At 41.3% G+C, this 25,232-nt stretch overlaps 1 protein-coding gene across 1 annotated transcript in view; it reads left to right on the top strand.

Moving 5' to 3' along the window:
- The window catches only part of susd2 (sushi domain containing 2), a 43,578-nt gene that overhangs the window by 5,105 nt on the left and 13,241 nt on the right, over positions 1 to 25,232 (top strand). Inside the window, exons 4-12 of the mRNA XM_050051821.1 lie at positions 406 to 757; positions 1,450 to 1,651; positions 2,754 to 2,839; positions 2,944 to 3,212; positions 5,630 to 5,773; positions 6,398 to 6,550; positions 8,718 to 8,969; positions 10,036 to 10,314; positions 13,688 to 13,864. Coding sequence (XP_049907778.1) covers positions 406 to 757; positions 1,450 to 1,651; positions 2,754 to 2,839; positions 2,944 to 3,212; positions 5,630 to 5,773; positions 6,398 to 6,550; positions 8,718 to 8,969; positions 10,036 to 10,314; positions 13,688 to 13,864 — 1,914 coding nt within the window. The remainder of the gene's footprint in view (positions 1 to 405; positions 758 to 1,449; positions 1,652 to 2,753; positions 2,840 to 2,943; positions 3,213 to 5,629; positions 5,774 to 6,397; positions 6,551 to 8,717; positions 8,970 to 10,035; positions 10,315 to 13,687; positions 13,865 to 25,232) is intronic.

Below are 25,232 nucleotides of genomic sequence, written 5' to 3'. Positions count from 1 at the left end.
TTTGGTATGACTAAGTCATGGTATGGTATGCTGTACATAATCACGGAAACTGTCAGTGTGTCATTCTGTCAGTCAGTCATTCTGTCTGTCCCACGTTTTTCTACTCACTGACGTGGTCAATCTATGTGAAACTGCACATAGGCATTGAGGATTGGCATAGGTAGAAGGTGACAAAGCTACCAGTGGGTATGGACTGGTTCTCATAATTTCACAAAATATGTAGTGGGGCTACTGGAGAAAGATTAAATGACACAGACACATTTTGCAGTTATTATTACTGTTAAGAAGACAATAACTATTTATGCAACTGCTTCATAAAGAGTTTTCACTACCCATTCTTTCATTCTTAACCAAAACTGGTTACCTGTGCGTCCCTTTAATATTTTCTGTCTTTCACTGTATTAGTTAACCCCAGTAAAGCGGAGCATGACTCCAAAGTCATCCTGGTGAATACAACGCAGTGGCTGAACTACGGTACACCAAACATGGCAGGACGGCTTCAGATGACATGGAACAGCTCTTTGATCGGCGCTGAGAAGGTCAACATAGAGCTGTGGGGTTACAGAGAGTTCAGCAGGAGCACAGAGGCGACCGGATCATCCTCTCTGCAGGCCGAGCTGAGCTATCTGTACTCTCTCGGGAGGAGTCTGTCCAACACGGGGGCCTTCAGCTTCATTCCAGAGCCCTCGAAGGACTTCTCTGGCTGGGTGTTGGGGAATATCCGCATCACTGCCAGTTCTGAGTTGGATGGAGCAAGGTATCCATATTACATCAAGCATCTTAGAAATAGTCCAGATCGAAAGGAAATATTCTCTTTATGCTGATATTCTTCCATCGTTTCCCCATTAAAGGGTGTTCTGGGGGGGCTTGTCCTTGTCCTCACAGGCAAATTGTGATTCACGCTGTTGGGCTACATAAATAAAAATTGAATTGAATATTTGGCTGATACCAGGAAAAACTGCAGGTTAAATGAAGTGCTGCTCATTTTACAGCTGTTACAAACTGGTGTAATGTTAGACTGGACTGTTTTTGCACATGGTTTTAAAGTAAATTTAGTGTATCAAGTGTCAGTGTTTTTTACTCATATGAAAGGTGGCTCGGATTTGCTCATCAGATTGTCACATAAGCCTGGCTGTAAAATTTAATGTGCCCCACCTCGCCTAATGACAGTAATAGCCAGCATAAACAGGATTTAATGAGTATGATTGTCGCATCGATTCCAGAGTCCAGTATCGACAGTATTGGTCAGACTGTAGGCAGCTGAAAGTATTCATTGACTAAATGGTGACAGAAAACTAACATTTTTGTTATTTGATTTATTGCAAACAAAGAAGGCAAACATTTGCTGGTTCCGTCTTTTCAGATGTGAAGATTTGTTTTACAATTTTCTGACATTTTACTGACTGAACGATCAAAAGTAACTTATGATCAGTAATCGTTTATACACAGGGATGTGCAGGCGCTCTGGAGTGGAGGTCATATCTTAGCCTGGCACCTGGAGCAGGCTTTCAGAGACGACTCTGCCGCCTGGGCCGAGAGCAAGTGTCTGCAGTGGGACGTCCTGGAGACGACGCTGCCCAACTTCCTGGATGAGCTCATTGACTGTCCTTGCACTTTGGCACAGGCCCGAGCAGACACAGGCAGGTTTCATGTGAGTGCATTTCAATGACTCTAGTCTTTTAATGATTTGCTATTGTAGTTTTTCACTTGAAGAAGTGGTCATAATTGTAGCTATAGCAGCCATTATAACATCATTATTACTATAATCAGTGCATATAGTAACAGAAAAACTGCTTTCCGTAACTGAATTACAAACTGTAATTAATTAACAGCAGTGTGCTTTAGCACTTCAGTTAATATTCTGACGACGGCAGAGAAGAGAAAGATCTGGGTGTGGTGACTCAAGCAAATATTAAAAAACAATTACAGAAAATAATAAAATGAAAAAAAAAGAATTTTCAAGCAATATAAAGACAGTCGAGGAACACCATAGCGCCACATACATAAATCAAACGGCACTGAGCAAACGCTGCCTCAGTTGATTAGTTTTTAATCATCCTAAAAAAGGTCCAACAAAAAGTCAATATCAGTTTAAGCCCGCCTTTGTCTTAGATACAGTAGGCAGGGAAAACCAGTATGTTTAAGTATATATCTTCAAATGTTACAGTTATGGCTGAAAATGACAACAGAAATTCACACGTTTGCGCATTTTACATATCTCTACAATTGAAATGAATTGCCAGTTGTCTACCCAGAAGTGATTGTTATTATTAGCATGACTTCACAGAGATTAGGAAGAAGAAGAATTGTAGCTTATGCACAGTTTTTGTTATATTTTGTACTTAATGTTTAGGTCCAATAGCTTTTAAAGCCCCTCTCCCCAAAGCAGTACTTGGATGACACACAAGGCCACTGAAATTTGAAAGAGCAATGTGCGTAGTTAGCCTGAGTTTCAGGAAGTAGAAGAAAGCACTGCAGTGATTTAGTCCCATAGTGTGAATAATTGCATTTCATCTGTTCATCCCTGTAATGAAAAGGAAACAAAGACTGTCAGGATTAACTAACATGCTTTTGTTAATCATTTTATGTGATCAGCGTTAAGGGAACTCACTTTATTAGAGTTCTGTTAACGTCAGCAGGATCCACACTGATACAAACGTATTGATTCTCAAAGTTAAATGGATTTATTGCCAAATCATCATATTAAATCACATTTATTATTTTACTGATTTGTATCTGCTGTGTTGTTTCAGACTGACTATAGTTGTGACATTGAGAGGGGCAGTGTGTGCACTTATCACCCAGGTAGTGTCCACTGCGTCAGAGCAATTCAGGCCAGGTAGGAGTGACAAGAGGACAGATCGAGATTTTACCTTTTTTTAAAAAGTCAAACTAGAAGCATTTTGTTCACTTTTTGATATGACTTTCTTCTGATATTTCCAGCCCTACATATGGATCGGGGCAGCAGTGTTGCTATGACAGCGCAGGCGCTCTGGTCCTGACAGCAGACTCATCTGGTGGCAGCACACCAGACAGGGCTCACGACTGGGGATCGCCTCCATACAGGGAGCCACCACGGGTGCCGGGGTACTCCCACTGGCTTTATGATGTCATGAGTTTCTACTACTGCTGTCTTTGGTCTGACCACTGCCAAGTCTACCTAAACCATCGACCTTCTAGCGGGTGTCGCAACTACCAGCCCCCAAGAGCTGGTGAGAATGTTCATAAGTCAGATCAAGTGTATTTATTGATTGCTCTCAGAGCACAAGAGAATGACAACTTATAATCAGGCACAGTGACAGTACCACAGCACAGTAAGACCTAACTAACCAGTTTATTTGAATCTGAACTCAGACTTCTGGTTCATTAGATGCTCAGCTACCTTTATTGTTAAGGTTTGAGGCTTATTATTTCAGTCAATATGATTATCTGAAAAGAAAACAAATGGAAGGTTTTCACCTGTATTGAAGAAAGGGTAAAAAGATTTTGTCTTATGTCTTAAAGGGACAGTTCACCCCCAAATCAAAGGCACATATTTTTCCTCTTACCTGTAGCACTATTTATCCGTCTAGATTGTTTTGGTGTGAGTTGCCGAGTGTTGGAGATATCAGCCGGAGAGGTGTCTGCCTTCTTGCAACTAGAGGGCACTCAGCTTGTGGTGCTCAAAGCATGACAAAAACATATGAAAAACTCAAAAGCAATGTCTCTTTCCAGAAATCATGACTTGGTTCCTCAAGATGATCTACAGACCTTGTTGTGAGCAGTTTCATGTACAAAGTATTTTCTTTCTACCAAGCTACACCCGCCAACTGTATCACCAGAGGTGGGAGTAAGTCACACATGTGCAAGTCATAGGCAAGTCTCAAGTCATTACCTTCAAGTCTCTAGCAAGTCCCACGACACTGTGTTGAAAATCAAGCAAGTCAAGTCGAGTCATACTCACAAACTCATAAAGATAATATAACATGAACTGCACACAGTGGAATGCAACTTAACACATTTACTCAGGTACTGTAAATACAGATCTGAGTCTTCTCTTCTCCTTCCACCGTCTACCTCTACTCCACCATATTTATCCACTCACATAACATACCTGCTGCTGTGAGAGAGCAGGTGACATAATAACACACTGTGTAAAATCCCCAAACACGAGCTGAGCAGCAATGGGAGGCCACATAGTGAACTTATTTTGAGACAGCAGGCAGGAACAGTTGTACGCACTGTGGCAGCATCAAAACCTCGTACAAATCAGAGGAGAGCCTGAGCATAGAAAGCTAGCAGCACTAGCAGTGACTGTGTGTACAAACCTAACCCACATGTATCATGCAGATAGAACTGAATAAAACCACACAGTGAAGCTCATGATGCTGCTGTACATTCTGCCATTCTCTGAGGAGAGCTGCAGGCAGGAGGACAGAGCTGTGGTCGTGTGGGCATGAATATTAGTGGGCGGGTCCTCTGCCGCTGCGATATATGCGTCACCATATTTTGAAAACGTAACTTATAACATAATGTAATATCTAGAGAAATATGAATACTAGATTAAAATAACTCAAGTCCTTTTATGTCATCTGTCTCAAGTCAAAGTCAGGTCTTAAGTCATGAATACCAAGTCAAAGTCAAGTCGAGTCTTTCATCAGTGTTAGTCAAGCAAGTCCTCAAATTTGTGACTCAAGTTGGACTCAAGTCAAGTAATGCGACTCAAGTCTCCCACCTCTGCCTATCACTGTGCAGAAGGAGGCATGCATTAACTGTTAGCTCACCTAGCACCACTGAGCTAGCGAACGTTACAGCTCAGCCGAGGAGGACGCCTTTAATGTTTACATCCCTGGCTGCAGCTGAGGGGCGATATGGTTGGCGGGTGTAGTTCGCCAGAAAGAAAATAGTTCTTGCATGATTCTGCTCACAACAAAGCCTGTGGATTATCTTGAGTAACTAGGTCATGTTTTCTGGAAAAACACATAGCTGTTGAGGTTTTCAAATGTGTTTTTGTGCGCTTTGAGCACCACAAGCCGAGGGCCATCTAGTTCCATTATATTAAAGAGAAGGCTGATATCTCCAACACTCAGCAACTCACACCAACACAATCTACATTGATAAAAAACACTACAGGTAAGAGGAGAAATATGTATTTTTGATCTGGTGGTGAACGTCCCTTTAAAGTCAAATTGATTTTGTGACTTAAATTTGTTTGTATGTCATAATGATTTTGAATAGAATAAGATCTTGTATTGCTAAACTTGTTTAAAAGTGAATATAGAGTCCTGGTCCTGGTTTTGTTGGCTGAATTTGGGGTAAAAGTGAGACTGCAAAAAGTACTTCACAAACTGCAAGTAATCGTTAATCTGTGTGGCTACACACACATATTCCACTCTGCAAATGGATGTTAGAGTAGCAGGTAATACCAGATCAGTTTGCAGGAGGAGTAAATGAATTACAGACTGCGGCTGAGAGTTAAGATGTGGAGCTTTATTAGATCATACTCTGCAGAGACTATAAACGCAACAATACGCCACATACTGATATGAGAATGAGAGTTCGGGGGTGTACTACTCGAAATAAATACATTGGAGCCAAAATGTGTGTTTGATGTAAACGCATCAGTGATTTGTTTCTTGACGCCTCACAGGTGTCGTCCTTGGGGATCCACATTTCATAACGTTCGACGGCCTAAGCTACACTTTCAACGGCAAAGGAGAGTACTACCTCGTGTCTTCTCCAGACAGAGAGCTGAGTATTCAGGCCAGAACAGAACAGGTGAAACTTGAGAACGGTGAGTCCACATTTGAAGTGAAAGCTCCGACTGTTTCCCCTCTTTCATCCCCATGTTACTACTGTAGCAGCTTTGTTCAGGTGAAACTTGTGCCAGGACTTTAGAGAGACATGTTTTATCAGCCACAAGATTGATTGCCCGCCTCTAGAGTTTGCTCAGACATAATGACCTCGGTATTTCTTGCTGAATTTTGTTTGTTGTTTTTTGCTTGCGCTCTCTATCTTAAGGAGCGTTTAAGGCTCCCTCTTATCTTCAACAGAGCTCAGAGAAAGTGATGTCAGGTCCTCGTGAGAGAAACATGTTGGCGCTGTAAAATAAAAGCTTATTTCCTTAGTTCCCTTTTGTTTTCGCTCAGTATCTCTCTGTTCGGATGTGGTAAGAAGGAACAGATGTTCGCGTCATTGTTCAGAATTTCCTCCAAGCTATTACACAACAGCCATGGGCCATGTGGCTGTAGATGGCCAGAGTGATATTCTCCTTAATAGATCAGTAAAATCAAACATCTGGATTATTAAATAATGCAGAGACTTCAGCAGATAAAACCATTTTTAGGTTAAAAATACATGCTACATAATAACATAACTACATGTTTGTAAAAATGTGATGTTTGTATTGACAACTAAGGTACCTTGGCCAGAGCCACATGGCTGTCATCTGTGGCTATGAAGGAGAAGACCTCTGATGTCATCGAGGTGCGTCTAGCAGAAGGCCATCTCCAGGTGCTGAGGAATCAGAAGGTGCTACCTTTCACTGAGCAAAGATGGATGGATCTACACGGTGAGATGATTCAAACACTCACACTGCACACTAGACGCTGTTCTGACATTTAACACCTGTCACTTTTTACCATTTTTTTTTCTGGTAAACTTAAAGGGAAATGTTACTTTTTAACGTGGACCCTATTTTCTAGTGTTATTGTGTCCAAGTGACAAATGGAGTCTACTAAAAGTGTTTTTTTTTTTCACTGTCAGGCTCAAAATGTTATTACAAGTGTCTGATAACATTATGAAAAGGTCCCCTTAAAGCATGCAAATAATTAAAAGCAATTAAAAGATAAAGAAAGACATTATTTGTCTGTAGGGATCCTTTCCATAATGTTGTCTGACACTTACAAAAACAATCTGAGCCCGACATTGGCAAAAAAGAAGAACTTTGCAGCTGTCAGATGCAGCACTCTTGTTCCTCACTGGTCCAGTTTCAAAATTGTTGCTCCCATCAGTTGGTCAGGTAAGAAAAGCTTCTACTTTGTAGTAGGGTTGGGCCTAAATATGCACATCTGTTACGTCATGTAAACAAACCAGTTTGAAACTTCTTTAAAAATGGATGAGAAGCCTATTTGCGATCTTCCCATGTTTGTACTTGTAAAACAGAAAACACACATTTAACATTGTGATATTAAATGAAAGTGACATACAGCACAGCCAACAGCAAGTAGCTTAGCTTGTTATTAGCATGGCCATTTACCAGATACTCTCAGCTCTCTGGTAATCTCACTCCAGCCAGCTGCTACCTTATTTCAGTTTTTAGTTATGAAATATGAATTTGTCTTATAGATAATTCCCCATTTCAACTTCATTAATCCTCCATTTCTCGTACATTGCAGCGCTTTCAAAATGAGCGGCGGGAATAAATAGAAACAGGGCGTTCAGCAAAAGTTCAGCCAGCACCGGCACACTGCATCACGTGTGGCCAGTTAGGACACCTCTTTCAATGCCTTCAAATGTTGGCACAGTATTAATTTTCTTCAGAGACTAACTCTGCCATGTCTCCTCTCCTTACCTCATAAAAACACATAAACAAACAAAACATGTGCTGCTCAACTCCCCTCCGATCTTGACTACAATTTGATATCCTTCACATTGCTTTGCTTGGCTCACGGCCTGTTGCTCATTGTTGCTTCTTCCTAATGCAACACATGTTGGATATAGCGCTGTGACACCGTCAGGGCAAGTTGCTGATTTAGACTACTTTTAATTTCCCAGAACCTGTCATAATGGCAAATTAGGTTAAGCTTGTTTGCACAAAATCAAACCGGTTTAAGCTCGTACATTACACTGGACTGCACGACAATACTGGGAATCAACCCGGCTCTACTTTGTAATATTCTCAAGTTTTGATTCGCCACTTCTTGTGATGAGGTTTTTCACTAGTGACCAAACTAGGCACAACAAACAGGATGCTTTATTTTCCTTCACAGCCTTAGTTTGTATATTTTTACAGACATAAAAACAAAATATAAAGTGCAATTACAAGATTTGAGTAGTTCAGTGTGGCTAAAAACAGAAACAGAGACAAAGACAAAGATAAAGACAACAAATAAAAATGAGAGGATAAGCAAATTAATGAAAGCGTAAAATAAACAATCAAACACACACTCACAAAAGAAAAATAATGAGGTGGCTTGTCGGATCCCCAGTGGGAGGTTGTTCCACAGTTATGGAGCCCTTACGGCAAATGCACGACTACCCTCTGTCTTAAGTCTTGCCCGAGGGACTGATAACAATAGCTGGTCTGTGGATCTGAGAGTGCGAGCAGAGGTGTGAGGGGTAAGAAGGTCATTAATGGCCACTCGAAGATTTGAACACAAGCAATAAAATTTTGAAACTAATTCTAATCGCCACAGGTAGCCAGTGTGATGAGGCAAGAATAGGAGAAATGTTCTTGTAAGGACCCTGGCTGCAGTATTTTGGACCAGTTGGAGGCGGCTATGAAGAGTTACAGTAACCTAGATGATTTTGTGCGGATAAATGTTGCCTCGTCATTAGGCCCTAATGTAGCCTTGACTGCGCAGACATTTACAGAGTGCCCCATTTTAGTTGTCTGCCATTGTGTTTTGTAAAAGCTGTAAGGTTTGTATATTGTAGTGTATTTCCCACATGCATGTTTGAAAGATTTAAACTATCTTTAATAAAATCAGTGATGATACACAATGTCTCGTTTCCAGGATTATTCGTGTTCGCCCCCAGTCCTCAGAATGTCACTGTAATCTTCCTCTCTGGCGTTGGCGTGGAGGTTCGTGTGCATGAGGGAGCCATGGCGGCGACAGTGCTGCTTCCAACAGAATTTACCAACCACACGCAGGGTCTCCTCGGTCTGATGAACTCTGACCCATCAGACGACCTGCAGACCAAGCTAGGAGAGGTCATCTCCCCAGGCGACGCCACGCCGGAGGAAATCTTCACCTTTGGAGCTGGCTGTGAGTGTGAGACGCTGTCGAACTTTCTAAAGCAGCATAAATGTCTTATTTTTTATTTTTCATTCTGTGGAGAGAACAACGTTGCATCTATAGAGAGACGAGAGCTGATTAGGGATTCTATGATTTTCTCACAATTACACATCATTGTTTCTTATAAACGACTGCCATACTTGAGCCACGTTTGGCTAAAACTGTGACATGTTTTAAGAGTGCACTGGAAGAAAGCAAGGCACATGTTTAAGATTAGTGCAGCTTTAATAAATTACAGAGAGATATCAGGCTCTGCGACCATACAGTGCAAGTGAAACCACATCTCTGGAACGCCGTCGGGGCCAGACCGCATACGTACATACATGATAATAATGTCTCTCAGCTCTAATTACAGCACATATCCCTCAAAACGGGTGAGGAGCTGACTTTTCATGCTCTTGACCTTTTGACTGAAGTCATTTGCTGCAGTGGAAACACAGCTCAAGCTTGTGGGAACTAATAGTTTTATTGTTGCTGATATTTTTGTATGCATCAAAGTCCGTGCCAAAAGCAAACCATGACAGCATGCTGTGTGTGTCCCGCGCTGATCCCTCAGAGTTGTGTTCTTATCTCCAAATTATAGTGTGCCTCATATTCTCGTATTTTTAATACCATGTTTTAGAAAATAGGTAGTTTGAGCCAAGTGCTCGTATCGGTCAAACATGTGCTGCTCTGGCAATAATTCTCACAAATGTGGTCAGCCATGTCTGATCGGTTGTAAACCCAAAGAGTTTTTCGTCAGTCTCTCTGTTTACCCATTATACATGTTTTTAATGCTTTCCTACATGTGCTCTGCTTGTATGACATCGCGTAGAGCTTTTCAGATACTGCATGCGTGTTTGTGATGTAAAAGCTGTAATGCAATTGAGGGTGTTTGGCGTGTGATTATGAATACTTCATCACATCACAGCTACCACCACTGACATTTATCTCACTTGATTTATTGTCAGTCTGAAACGCTGCAATTTGTTTTTCTACCAGCAATCCAACATGGCTGCACATCTTAACTGGTGTTGTGTTCTATTTTTGTCCATAGGGAACATTTCAAAGAAGTCTTCCCTTTTCACATACGACTCAAAGTACCTTTTGGAGACCTACTATTTCCCACCGAGCCACGATCCTGCTTTTGTTCCTGTCTTTTCGCTACCTGAGACACCTGACGACCCTCTGGTGGGAGACATGTTGACGATGTGCTTTGGGGAAGGAGCAGCATTCTGTAAATATGATACCCTGACCACTCGGAGCCTCACGATGGGAAACGCCACACTCAGGGCCTACCAAAGTCATCAGGCCCAAATGAAAGCCCTGGAGCCAGGTATGTGAAACAAGATGCACCTTTTAGATTCACAGGCAAAAACATGGGGATATATTTGTCACTGTTTTGTTTCTGTTAATGCCAAAGCGCAGCCGTATCATACATGATTGTTGTTGCTTGTTTCATATTCATTTTATATTTTGCGGGCAGCTCAACTCATTTCATAGCATCACTGGAAATGCCTCTTCCAGGTTTATTTTCAGGATTTGTTTTTCAACAAAACAAATAAAGTGATTTCCCCTCAAAATTTAGTGGTATTTCTTAATTTATAAGAGACGCAGCTAGCATATTTTATACTTCCTGTGACTATAATCCAAATAATCTTGATTCCATATATGTATTTACACTGTGATAACACCTTGTTGTAAAAAGCGGTCGTCGTCATATGTGTATCCTGGGCTGTTTCAGTGCATTTACAGGTGATTTGACCAGGGAGATGTGAGTGACTACTAGCTTGATCCTGAAACATAAGACGCTGCCTCTCGACCTCCTGAGAAGCATGAGGATTTGATCCAGTTTGGCTGACTAAGGGGGATCAGGGAAAAATACTGCGGTCACGCTAACTAGCCGTCACTCTCGTCTCCGTGGTCAAAACAGCTGACTTTAAAGTTGGAAAAGACGCAGGCAGAACAGAGAGAAGTCTCTGAGAGAAGCGCAGACGAAAGAAAGCCACTGCACCACTGACATAGTAAAGGCTGTAGTAGAAGTGGTTTCACAAAATCTCCACCACCAAAAACTGTGATAGGGAACCTTGAGTGTTGTGGGTTACAGTGGACCACATCAGCCAGGGGTCAGGGTTAGGGTCATGCCATAGATCTCCACACCTAAGAACTGGATTGTGATCTACTGTTGTGGGTGGACCACATCAGGGCTGTAGGGCTTAATTGGCATGACTCATGGGCCTAACACCAAATTCTGGGCCCTATGCATAAACAGTCTCTTTGGATCCACCGCCCTTCCTCTCTTCTATTTATTCATTTTCATTTTTATTTAACCTTTATTTAACCAGGAAAAACTTGTGATTAAAAAAACTCTTTTTCAAGAGTGTCCTGGCCGAGACAGACAGCAATATAAATTACAGATAGATAACATAGGACAAAAATACAGAATAAAAATGTACAGCTTCTAAAACAAACAATATAAAACACGAAATAAGATTACTATAAATAAAAGCCAAAAAGTATATTAATGTATACTAGACGTGAACCATAAAAACTACATGTGGAGCCCCGATTTCCCTTTCACAGGGAAAAACATGACACTGTACGTTGGTGCTCCAGCAGCATAAGCAGTCACTCACTCAGGTCCAGCTGCATGTAGAGACAATTCCCACTGCAGGGGCGGACTTAACCATTACACCTTTAAGAAGTGAAAGGGGCCTTTAAACCGATTTATTCAGCCAACTGTAATTTAGTTGTGGCAGTAATTACTTAGAAATAAAAAACTGCAAACAAAACCACACTTTGTTCCAGGCTTTTCAAGGGCCCCCTCTCTCATTGGGGCCTGTGACACCCCTGTACAACAATATTATATTGAAATAGTGATATAAGACTCGATATTTTCTCTGGCTGCACAATTAATCGAAACATCATCTAAATTCTAATATATCCAAGTGCAGTATCCAAATCGCAGGAGCTGCAAATTCTTGATAAAGGTGTTATTTAAAGACATTTAAAGATAAAATGTGTCACAACACACCATTGCAAATGAAGAACTATGGAGATGCCCCAGGCTGCAAATCATATTCCAGGCGCAAGGGAACTTGTTTGGTACAGAACCCAGCAATAATCACATCATCATCATCATCCTTATTTTTTTATTTTTTTTATTTTGCATATCACAGTTGCAATATTTGTCAAATTTATAGCAATATGATTTTTTTTTTTTTGCATATGATGCATAGCATTGCCAGGTGGGAAATGTAGGATTATCGTACCAGAGACTCAAAATTATCGTATTTTGAGGGAAATTATCGTACATCCGTCATAACCAAAATAACAATCCTACTGATGCGCTATAGGCAAATATAGTCACTCTAGTGTTTACTTTTTTGGTTTACTTTTTTTCCATTTTCCTTGCTTCTTTTTTTTCTCTTCTTCTTCTTCTTCTGTTTTGAATCTCATTCTCGCTCGATTTCCTGACGGGCCCTAGCGCCTCGTGGGGCGAGTATAGCTGACCATTCAGCCAATCGTGCTCATTGTTCAGAGACAAACGTCACCCGCATCTCACGCTAAGCAAAGTGCGATTGGCTGGAAACATGTCACATGGGAACAGATACCTTCAGGGCTCACAAAAAAACTCTGGCATACTGATTACAACCACACATTCATGAAATGGACAAATTATCGTACATTTGGCCTTTTTTGGGATTATTGATCGTACGGAGGGCCAAATTATCGTACAAATACGATAATTATCGTACACCTGGCAACGCTGATGATGCAGCCCTCATATTGTCTTAGATTTTGAACATTGTAAGTGTTGTCTTATCCTGGTTTTAAACACTGCATTACAGTAAAGTGATGTTGTTTTCTGAACTTACCAGACTGTTTTCCCTTTACCCACTCAGTCATTATATCCACATTACTGATGAATATTTATAAAAAATCAGTGTAAATGTTTTGCGAAAGCACCAAGTTGCAGTGTTGATATTGAGGTATCGGATCAAGAATATGGTGATATTTGATTTTCTCCTTACCGCCCAGCTCTACAATCCATTAATAAAGGAAAAAATATTGACAGATTAATCAACAATGAAAATAAAAGTTTGTTGCGGCCCTAGACTACATCAGCACTGTCCCCTTAGGTGCTGGACCTGGTTCCCAGGGCTCCAGGCTGACCTGTTAAACTAAAACCATGAATAGGATGGTGAAAGATCTAAGGTAGTCAATTATTATAGAACTAGTTCTTCCTCCATGTGGACCCTTGGCTTAGACAGCGAGGACCCCTCTTGGCTTCACTGTATGATAGCATCAAACCAAGTTAAAACCAATTTAATACGGATAAAATAACTGGTGAGTTCAAAGTTGATTCAATTTAGGCTCCAGATCACAAGTAGAGTCCAAGAGATGATATCTCAGGGTCTGTCTTATGACAAAGTGATGAGACAAAACTTACACAAAGCATGTTTGTCTCAGTGTCACACTCATAACAGCATGCATGAATATGAGACATACAGGACCTGTAGGAGCCTGTGTTTATCTGGTTTGCAATTTAGCCATACTCAACCGTAATATCATGACATAAGAAAGCTTAATGAAGTGAAAGCATTAGTTTTGAAAGTTATCTTTGTCCGTGCATCTGCATATCTATCAAAAACATTAAGTCAAGAAAGCCTTAAGTTTTAATGTTGATTTTTGTTTTTGTTCCTTAGTGGTGTCTTGTGGCTGGCTTCAGACACCAAGGAATGGGAAAAAGAGTGGGACACATTACCTAGAAGGGAACACTCTGAGCTTCACCTGCAGTACAGGCTATACACTGTACGGTTCAACGGAGCGCACTTGCCTGGACGATGGGACATGGACAGGAGAGACACCCTACTGTGTAACAGGTCAGTTCTAAAAACACCAATATATTGCACTCATATCTGTAAAGTCTACTGTATATATGAGGTGGTAGTTATTAGTTAACTGATATGTTGTTATCAGAGTTTTGAGAGCCAGCTTCAGAATTGCGCCACATTCATGAGCTCTGTTTTTGGTAATCAGTCCCAGAGGACAACTGAGTGTTTAGCACACATGGATGTTGTGAAAAGGATGTGAATTAGATCTTTTTTTTTCATTAACAAACATCCAAATCTGCTTATCCTTAAACGAAAACAGGCAGAAATTTCAAAACAGTCCCTTCTGGCAATGGCGTTACCACATGACAATGACATATGTGCAAAACATAACATAAAGATGATAATACATAAATGAATAATTGGTTTTCACTGTGATTAATTATTCATCTCAGGCACGTCAACTCGCTGCAAGTTCAGTTTCATACTACACTGCATAGAAAACCAGTGGCTGCATGCATAATATAGTTCACATTGAGATAAAACAAAAAAACAAAACTTGAATTAGTGACTGGCTGGTGTCTGTTTCTGTATGTATAATTCTGATTAGTGTTTGAAGTATTTATTATTCCTTTTGTTTTATTCACTTGTGAAACAGTTTCCCACGATTGCTCTAGAAAGGCACTGAATAAATAAAGTTACTTGCTTACTTATTAGTGACCAGCTCCTCACATGTTTTATATTCAGTAAGATTGGCAGCATCCTCCAGTGAAAACCAAGAGGGGACTGTGGGAATCCTCTTCTTCTCATCCAGTCTCTTTGAAAGCAAAGATTCAATAGAGTCGGCTCTCGGTTGCTCATGCAGACCATTAGCTACAAAGCTATAAACTTCTGAACCTGGACTGGCTTGGCTTTCTGTTTGTAAATTGGAAGCACCTGGGTCTAATGGTTTCATTCATCACCCCGACCGTGAAATCTCAGAGCACTGTCGTAATTGTCAGCTGATGCCATCAGGTGGCAGTATTTCCCACTAAATTCCTGGTGTGACAGAGCAGCTTGATGCCTCTGTTTGTGCTGCTGTGATGTGTGAAGCACATTTGTTTTAGAAAACCTTAAAAAAGTAAGTGGTAACAACAAAGCAAGACTGGATGAAATTAGACCTTTAATCATTTCGCTGGAGAAGAATAAAAGAGATCATACTCTCAAGAGGTTTGGCTTCATCATATCAGCTTAGTGAAGTGAAAGGAAGCAGAGAAACAAAGCCATTTGACTTGTGATCCACCTCTACTTGCATCCCTTCATGGCTTCACCCCAGCCCTCCATCCTTTCCTTGTTAGAGCTGCAAACACAGACTTCCTCTCGATAGTAATCTGGGATGAATCGACTGCATATGGCAGATTTTGAGGCCCATGTAATAACTGGCTGGGTCACAGCTGGACACAATCGATCCTGACTCCTTCATTAGGCAAACATATTAGTTTCATAACTTGGTTAGGGAGTGCAGAGCTGTTTAGAAATGTTCCTTTTCAAGCCAGCTGCTTCTTTTTGTCAAGTTTGTGTCATTTAGCTGACCGCTCACATGCTTTCTGACAGCTCGAATCTTGGACAATAAGTCATAGCCTTAATGCAGTCAATAATCAGACAGAAAGTTTAGGAATTATCTATCTTAGTGAGGGATCAAGTGATGTAGATGTGTCTGGAGATAAATACAGGGTGCTTCTCAAGTCAAGGAACAAGGAACCAGGAGTCCTTCCAAGTTGGGTCGTACAGAGGCGAGGCTCCTTCCTAGAATTCAGAAAGCACATGGTAAAACATCAAGCCAGCTAACAAACTCAGCCTGTGCCATGACAGCTTCAGTTAAGGCTAGTTCACATTTCACCCCGCAAAATGCGTCGCGGAGACTATCATCATCTTTTGAGTGTTCATACCTGATGTTGAGTGTTTCTGTCATCGGGAGTCTCGCCAACTGCGTTACGACCTGTGTGTGCACACCACAAGATTTCTCCACCGAGCCCTCGCCGACAGAGCCCCAGATAACGCGGTGACGTCACCAAACTACGTTTTTTAACTTGGAGACGACACATCGTAAAGGCATGAATATTCTTCCCAGTGTTGAATCAGATCTGTCTCCAGGGCCTGGGTCCAAACACAACGCACTCCCTGTGATCCTGTGGTCGCCTCCATTGTTGTTGTTGCTTGCCGACTTGTCAGTGTTGCCAGATTTTGGGAGAGAAACAAGCAACCAGGGCTATGGAAACAAGCCCAAAAGAAGTGATGATTATATATAATATTTAGAGAAAGGCGACGTTTAGAGAGCAAGCCCAAATAAGCAACTCCACTTTAGAAACAAGCCCCAAAAAAACGCAACCCGCGACAACCAATATTTGTAAGTGACTTTACAAAAAACCAAGCCCAAAGTCGCAGCTAATAAGTGGACATGGCAACCCTGCGGCTTGTCCTCCTCACATTTCTTCCGTCCTCCTGCATGCTGACGTGGGACGTATCCCGCCTCTCATTGGCTGATGCTCTATGTCATTCGTGTCACACTTCTCCAGTTTTCTAGCATGCCAGATATCCAGATCCAGTCTCAGACAAGGGGGCGACTTGCTCATAGGCTTGTTCACACATGAGGACTCGTCGTGGCAGACTATCTGCCGACTCACCTCCGACCCAAGGTGGCTCTCAAGATCCTCTGCGACGTCAAAATCGTGGTGAAAATCTTTTAGTCATATTTGCTCAAACTGTCACTATATCCAGACAGTTCTTCTGCCTCTTTGTAGTCCATCCAATGGCATCTGCAAGACTCCATGGCTAAATAAAAACAACCAATCAGAGCCGAGGAGTCTCTGATGTAGCTGTCAATCATGTCAATCACTGCTCTTGAACTGTGTATAAACTGTCGTACTACTGTAGGCAGCGCTGATCAAACATAAATCATGATTCTGTTACTGCATTACTTATTTATCATCTCAAATGTTTTTAGACACACATATTTTAGCATAGTGGAAAATAAGTTTGTGATTTGGGTGCCATTTTGAAAATAGTCGAGCCAAACGATGTACCGCTCACTACCCGGGTCACATGTTCTCATTTTACAGCTAAACAGTCCACTAAAATATGTTTCTTAAAACATTTGAGGTGAGAAATAGGCAATGCAGTGACAGAATATTAATTCATATTCAGTCAGAGCTGCCTAGTTTGACAGTTTGACCACAGTTCACACGCAGTTTGACAGCTTCATTTGAGACTCCTTGACTCTGATTGGTTGTTTTTCTTAAGCTGTGGTGGATTCTAGTAACAGAATTATTTTTCACAGTTTATCTTTTTTATGTACAACTGTCTGGATATCGTGACAGTTTGAGCTAATTAGGGATGTCACGATTATAGATTTTCTTGGTACGATTATTGTCAGAGAAATAATCACGGTTTTACGATTATCACGATTATTAATTTCACACTATAAATGTGTAAAATCACATGAACACTCGTTATAGATCTTTACGTTTCATTTATTTCCATGCCAACATAACAAAAATAATATAGCAACAAAGAAAAGTAACCAAAAAGTAGTGTGCGGACTCTACTTTTACTACATGCCTCTTTGTGGTCCAGCAGTCTAAGTTTTTTCGAGGATGTGTGTTTCTTTTTGTTCTCTTTAAATTACAATTACACAAATAAATTGAGAACATATCTTGTGCAGTGTTAATAATAAATGAAACAGACATCGTGCTGGAAGGACAAGTCCAACATGTACTCAACACAGATGGGAGGAAGCAAAAGGAGGTAATACTAATGCTAAATGTTCACTGACTGAGGACCTTGAGAAGAAATTACGTATATCTTCCACATTGCACACTGACACTTAAACAGTCTGACGACTAAAAAAAAGGATTTGAACTTGTAACAGTCGAATATATGAAATGTGCCTTTAACATGGTGTATACTGTGTCGCCTAGCAGCAACGTCATCAAGCAACGCCTGTTATGATTTGAGTCTGTTGAGCGCACCCAACGCTGGTCGGACGTATACTTATGTGCTCCTGCTTTTTCTTTTATCTCTCAACACAACAGTGATGGTTTTAAGTACGTGTGGCGACTATTTTGTTCATGTATGAAAATGTAGTAGCCGTACAACCGGGCTTGGTAAGCTTGGAGTGTTTTTAAGTTGATGTAAAAATAAACGACGAGCATTTGTGAAATCCCACACTCGTGTGGACGTGAGTTTCTGCCTGTCGTCTCACTCCAAAGAGCTACACGGACCCAAAACCATTACAACCTCACGCTGTGTGCACACAAACTGCAAAACTATCCATCAAAAAAGTTTTTGAGACGTGCCTTAGCTTGTCACGTTGCACTGTAAGCCCAACTCGTATCATACCACTACGCCATTAATTGCAAATGACACGCTAACATATAATTTTTAATTCAATGTTACATTAGATAAATTGAGATTGACGTATTTTAACCCAGTTATTGTGCATTTACCTTTACTTGCGCATGTAAAGCCGGGTGGTTGTCCCGCAGGTGTTGTATCATGTTGCTCGTGTTTGATCCTTTGGCCGCGACTTTTTTGCGGCATGTTTTACAAACTGGAAAGCTGTCGTCAACAATGACCCCTTGGTCATTTTGCGATAGCCAAAATGATCCCACACGGCTGACTTTATCCGTTTTTTGGGGGGGAATAAGTCTTCTTCATCCATACTTCATCACTCGGAGACTTTTGTAACTTTGTTTTCGTTCCGTGCGAGTTCCGCGTCCCGGCATAATCTTTGGAGAGTGACGGTGTTGAGGAATCTTTACGAATAATTAACCGAATAATTAACCGCGGCGTTTAAAATCGCGGTTAATAGTGAAATCAAGTAATCGTGACATCCCTAGCGCTAATATGATAAAAAAAGTTATTTTTTATAAATATTATGTGTTGTTACTGTTGCTTTAACATGCTTTGATGAAAGACATTTACAGTACAAACAAATTTACCGTGACAGCACTGTAAGTACTTGCATTTAAACGCATATTGCACTGTCGAAGATGCCATCATGTTGCTCTTGACCCACGCCATGCATGGCCAAGAACTGGCATTTCTTCATTGTCAGTTTCTTGCCACAAGTTGGGCCAGAGATTTTGGCAGACTGCAAAGGAGAAATAACTATAAGATTACCAGCGAATCTACCTTGTTTCCAAATTGGGGGACAGGACCAATGCATCATGTGCATAGGATTTTGGATGCTCTAAGAGTGCTGAGGATACACACATGCATACTTGAAAATTCCATAACGAAGGAGTCTGTCCTTGATTAAATTCGAAGGCTCCTAGACATCGAGCAGTCCTTTGACAGGATTCAGTGACGTAGCATCCGTAAACTGCAGCTATTTAAGGATCCTCTCTTGACTTTGAGAAGCACCCACAGTCACCTATAGTAGACACACATTCACACACACGCATGTATAGATAAACACATTCACACAGTGTGAGGTGGAGCTTCAGCTGTAGCCACGTATGTTCTGTACACACATACAAAGCTGGACATTTATAGCTATGTAACAATGATCACACTTGCTCTGACACTTTCATCACACAAATCAGGGCTAACAACTGTCAACATGACCCGAGGTGCTCAATGGCAGGTGTTGCATGAGCTGTTACCTCCACCATCCAAATGTGACCGCTAGCCATGTAAACAACACTAAATACAGAGCGAGCAGGAGACGCCCAGACAGATCTCTCCTCATCCCCGTATATGAATCACTGCAGCACGATGTGCAGGCTGAGCAGAGAGAATCGTCGAGATGAAAACGCTGTGCCGCTCAACAGCAAATGCCGCTGCATCCAGTTTGACTTCTTCTGTGAGTCACTTTAATGAGCCGCTGTTGACACGGTGCCTGTCAGCAGAGGTGACACTAAGTCCCTTCTATTAAAAGGAAATCTCTGTATGAATATTTCCTATCACTAAAAGCCCCACCTATTTGGGATGGATTATAACCTGCTGCCGTACTTGTCAATGTGCTTTTTTAACCGCTTTAGACTTTAGACAGGGGTGTGGTGTATTGTGATGATCAATGTTAATATCTTCAGCTGGAATGACGGGAGTATTGAAGAGGTGAGGGTGGGGTTTGGGTAAAAAGTCCTTGGGGTGTTTTTCATCTAAGCACAAACAGGGCCGTGGGAGACTCGAGAAGTATAAGGTTATAGAGTTTACTAGCTTGGCTGCGCCTTGTCACGGTCTTCTGAAAAACAATAGCCCTGGTTGAGTATCGGATGCATACCAATAACCGGATCACCCCACCTTGATGGCATTATAATATTAATAGAGTTCTGTGCACAGAGGAGAAGAAAGCGATTAAAGGAAAGGTGACAGCTGCCAGAGAGGGATAGAGCGATTTTCACAGGAAAAAGTGACGTGTGTTGCAAGACAAAGCCTCACTTAATTTTCTGCCTCTAGTTCTCTTCTCAGATTCCCCTGAGATAAGGCAGGCGAGCGCCGACAGAGACACAGAGGTGATTGGTAAATGCAGCTTACGTAGAAGGAGTTGTTTAAATGCCAACCAAGGGCAGCTTGAGATTTTAAAACCATTGCTCACACTTCACTGTCTTCATGTGGCTGTTTCAGTCAGTGTTTAAAAGCCTCTGCCTGGGAAGGTCCACTAAACAGGCTGTCTCACCTCTCTGTTGTGCCTTAATCCTTCCTGTCACTTTCCTTATTTCCTATTCTCTCTTTTGTTTCAAGTTGCCTTTTACTCCGGATATGGACGTGCATGTTTGGTTCACTGCAGAAGAGATGGTGCTATTTGATAGGTGTCTTTAAATGAGAGAGAAAATTCTCAAACCTGAGTTAAATTTATTTAATAACCATCCCTACACAACTTATGATTACCCGATTTTTTATTCTAATAGTGGGGCATCATCTACATATTAGAAAGTAAATGTGGCCCAAATCAGATTTTTTTTTTTTTTTTTTGCTCTTATGAGACACAGCTCTGAAAAGATCAAATTTCTGTGTCCAGAGTGGACACAGAAATTTGATCTTTTCCAATCAGATCTGGGCCACTTTCATATGTGGTCTTTGATCTGATCCATATCCGAATTCATGTGCTTTTCTTATACATCCATGGTTTTTTCCACATCATACCTAACTGTGTAAGCGCAGATCACTCACCCTATCTTCCTCAAAACTCTGCATGCTCATATCAGGACATCACATTTTGAGTTTAATTGACCTTATACTTCATTCTACTTAACTTAGACCTGTTGTCCTTATTCGTTGACACTGTTTTGTGCCATCTAGTGGTAGTAAGAGCACAATACACTAATTCATATAAAAACAAGATGGCAGTCATCTCTGCCAAGTCAGTCTGCAGCCAATCCCAACACATAAGTGGACAAGGTCCAAAACTTGATCAAATTTTATGGTTGAAACTTGTTTATTCATGATTATTAGTGTTTGTAGTTTGATATGGCGACAGCTTTGACCAATTTTAGCAACAATAACAAACTAAGACACTGTTAAATTGAAGTACTCGTTTGAAGACATAAGGGCTTTATTATTGTTCAGTTTGGGACACTGGGACTTAAGTATCTTTGACAATGTTTAGTTCTTTATACTTATCTGGTGCTACTGATCCCAAATAGGTAGGAGACATTGAAATAAATACCAAACATAAGTTCAGGTCTCAGGAGGCTATAGTATTGGTGCTGTCTGTTGAAAGTACAGAGGGCTGCCATAGCCCTACCGCTTCTGCAGTAAGCTGCCCCAGTCGCCAGACAACAGAGCCCTACTTCCAGACATTTCCTGATGGGGACAGCTTGCCTACATGCTGTGACAGCATTGTTGCTAGGCACCAACAGAGATATTGGATATAGCCCTGGACATCTTAAAGTTTGGAGGAACTTTTCCTCCGTGAAACCCTCCACACATCCACTTCTGACTCCTCTCCTGGCTGCACCTCTCTCTCTGCAGACCTACCAGTAATAGCTGCTAATAGAGCTATAGCTACGGCTGTTGCAATCCTTCATCTTCTCACCCTCTTCCTCAAAACATATGATGAACTGTCATCCGACCTCCACAGCAAATAATTCGGGAGATAATTGGGACTGTACCTGACTCAGACTTATTGTAGTCGAATCAGATTTAGCTGTTCAATATTAATATTCAATGACATTCACATAATATGGTAAACAAGCTAACTGCGCTAAAAACAGTTTGGAAATGTCCAGCAACATTTTTTGCCAACACCAAATATCAAACAAAAGCCAGAGAATCTATCATATAAAGCTGGTGTGAGCTCTAAGTCCACCACTTCAAAGCAAATGGCAAATGATTAAGTTATTTCTGAGCCTCACTGTGCAAAGCTTCTCCTCCATCGGGCCAGCTGCCTCTGTGTCTGCAGCAGCCTGTACTATAGAGCAGCGTGAAAGTGAAAAGCTCTCACTCTGCAGCAAAAGCTGGGGACCAAAACCTCCCCTGAAGTAGCCTACACCGTACACTGACTGGCAAAAGAAAACCAAGACTACTCGACTTGGAGAAATCTCAGTCACCCGAGGGGTCTCTGACTGATGATTTCAATCTCCTACTTTCAGGGGGCACCCTAGAGATGAGTGCTTGTCTTTTTTTTTTTTTCCCAAATGCCCATGTCTCGCAAATGTAACCCTTTTTTGTTGTTGTTGTAACGCTCGTGTGAGACACCATTTGGTAACGTGAAGTGGTCAGGGCAGAGATCAGTTCACATGATGTCAATATGGGTCACAATGTCAACAGTCGAGGCAGAAAGATCGGATGTGGGGGAAAAAAATCAGAATTGAGCATTAAGCCCTGTGATGTAAATGTGGCCTAAGAGGCACAGGATTGGGACATTTTCTAGATCGAGGTCTAAATCTGAATGATAAGTCTGTTGTCATGTTGGGATCTTTAAAGAAATCCAATCTGTTGTTTTATGGCACTTTATTGCTTTGCAGTACAAATCAGGTAGAGAATGTTGCTTTTGCTGCGTATGAAGCTATGTCTTCAAGAGTTTCTGGTAATACTAGATGAATGAATGAGTGAAGGACTAAATGTTAAATGAACTGTTATCATATGTGGCTCTTCCAGCATAATTAAACAACATATATGCTCAAAGACATGTAGCTACATCCTCATTCTACAAGGAAGAGGGTTTTATTTGAAAGGTTTGAGCTCTGTTGTCCACTGGATGCAGCTGTGTTGTGTTCTCTCCCTCGCTGCTCTTTTCTTCACTCCACTATTTTAATGAGTCTGTTTTTGTTTTTATGGGGATTCTTTTTTAGGGTTAGCACTTGTGAAGTTTAAACAACAAATAATAAACTGCACAAAATTTGTTGGGCAACATTCTGCTTAAAGTCACGCTGCCTCTGAAACATTTGTATGACGTGTAGTGATCACTGGACAGGTGACCAAGTCATGTCCAAGGCGTCGCCAATTTTCTGGTTTCAATTGTAAGATACAGCGCCAGCACATATGACAGACAGTTGCCACTAATTATCTCAATAATGGTCTCATTTCCTTCAGTAATGACATCAATTTCTCAGAATTCGTGTCTCTATGATACAGTGTTTGATAAAAACACACACCAGGGATGGTTGGTGTTTAAAAATTACCCTTAAAGTGATACCGATACCAATAGAGTACTTCATTTGATATGTTTTTCTACTTAGCCTCCAGGGCTGAAAATGAAGCCAACACTGAAGTGCCAAAAACTGCAGTTCCTCAAATGGCCACCTGAGGCCGGCTCCAGAAGCAAGACAATCCCCATAGACCCCCGTGTTAAAATGCCCCACTTTACAGCAGAAATAAACATGATTACAGCCTGGTACAAAAACCTGTTTTGATCAGTTTTAGCTCTTCAGCTAATTTCCATCTTTTTGTGGGGGATAAATATTAATATTACTCAACCGTTTACATTTTATTAAGGCTTAAAGTTACACATAATTAAGGTTGGGCTGCTTTGAGTGACCCTCGCCCCTCCACAACTACATCCTCTCGGCCACATATTGTCACCTCTGGTCCCAAAAAACTAAGATGGTGGTGGCCAAAATCCCAGACTCAAAGGCTTCAAAACAGTAGTCCACAAACCATCGGGTGACAGTAGCTACGTCCATTATTTTTGCAGTCTGTGTTCAATACTTATCATATAACTGGAAGCATTCAGTGTCACAAAATGACTTCATGCCACAGGTGTGTAGCATAGACGTACTGGGCATTATATTAATAATATATCAATATTGTATTATGAGACAACATATCAGTTTTTAGATATCATAATATCATAAGTGTTGTCTTTTCCTGGTTTTAAAGGCTGCATTACAGTGAAATGATGTGATTTTCTGAGCTTAACAGACTATTCAAGCTGTTCTACTATGTGCCTTTAGCCACTCAGTAATTATATCCACATTACTGATGATTACTCATCAGAAATGTCTTTGTGTAAATCAGGGGTGTCAAACTCATTTTAGTTCAGGGGCCACACACCCCAATTTGATCTCAAGTGGGCTGGACCACTGAAACCACTACATAATAACTTATAAATATCAACCCCTCAACATTTTCTTTCATTCTGAAAACATTCATCCATTTACCAAACAAAGCAGAAAGAAAAAATATGTGCAGATTCAACAGTATGTCTCAATTTTCTTTCTTTCTGGCATAATTTTCCACTAAATTGGAAGCTATTAAAGAAGCAGGTTAAGTCACCTCCTGTCTCACAATCTGAAGTTTAGTCAGTGTCTCAGCAGCGTTCCACTAATATCGTTAGACGCCTGATACAGATTCTTTTATACCGAAGCTGCTGGTTGACAATATCTTGCAAAATGGTCAATATCTTTAAGTATGACTATAGAAAGTACTTATTGTTATTCCAGAGAGCTGTATTCTGGTCATGGTGAAACAGCCTATAAAGCAGTATTTGACATGAAGTTTCTGCTCCTGAAACCTCTCAGCCTTCACATGTGCATCAACATTAGGGGCTCTTGTTTCGCAGACCGGGTGCGGCAGAAGCGCAGCGCACCTGCGCTTCGCCAACTGGGTGTGGCCAGGCGGATTTTGTAAGTTTGGCACACCATGCGCCTGGCGCAGCTACTCCTCTTTCCCACCTCCGTCCCTCCTACCGGCGCAAGTCGGAAAGAGGGAGGAGAGAAGGCGTGGAGTGGGTTTTACACACATCACACCAATCAAATGCCCCTCTCCTCGCCCTTAAATGCACTGCGCGAAGGCGTAATGAGAGTTTACTCAATTCGCCATGGCGGAAGAGAGCAGCAGCATCAGACAGCCAAACTTCTCCCAGGAGGAAACTGATGTTTTGGTCCGGGAGGTCCAAGCTCGCAGTATCCAAATATACGGAACTGTGAGCAGACCTTCACGGGCTGATGATGCAAAGGTAGCCTGGGAGGAGGTCACCACAATTGTAAATCAA

This window comes from Epinephelus moara, chromosome 8 (assembly GCF_006386435.1).
Source record: "Epinephelus moara isolate mb chromosome 8, YSFRI_EMoa_1.0, whole genome shotgun sequence".
NCBI lineage: Eukaryota > Metazoa > Chordata > Actinopteri > Perciformes > Serranidae > Epinephelus > Epinephelus moara.
The sequence above is the reverse complement of the archived record's forward strand: the minus strand, read 5'-3'. Positions and strand labels throughout refer to the sequence as shown.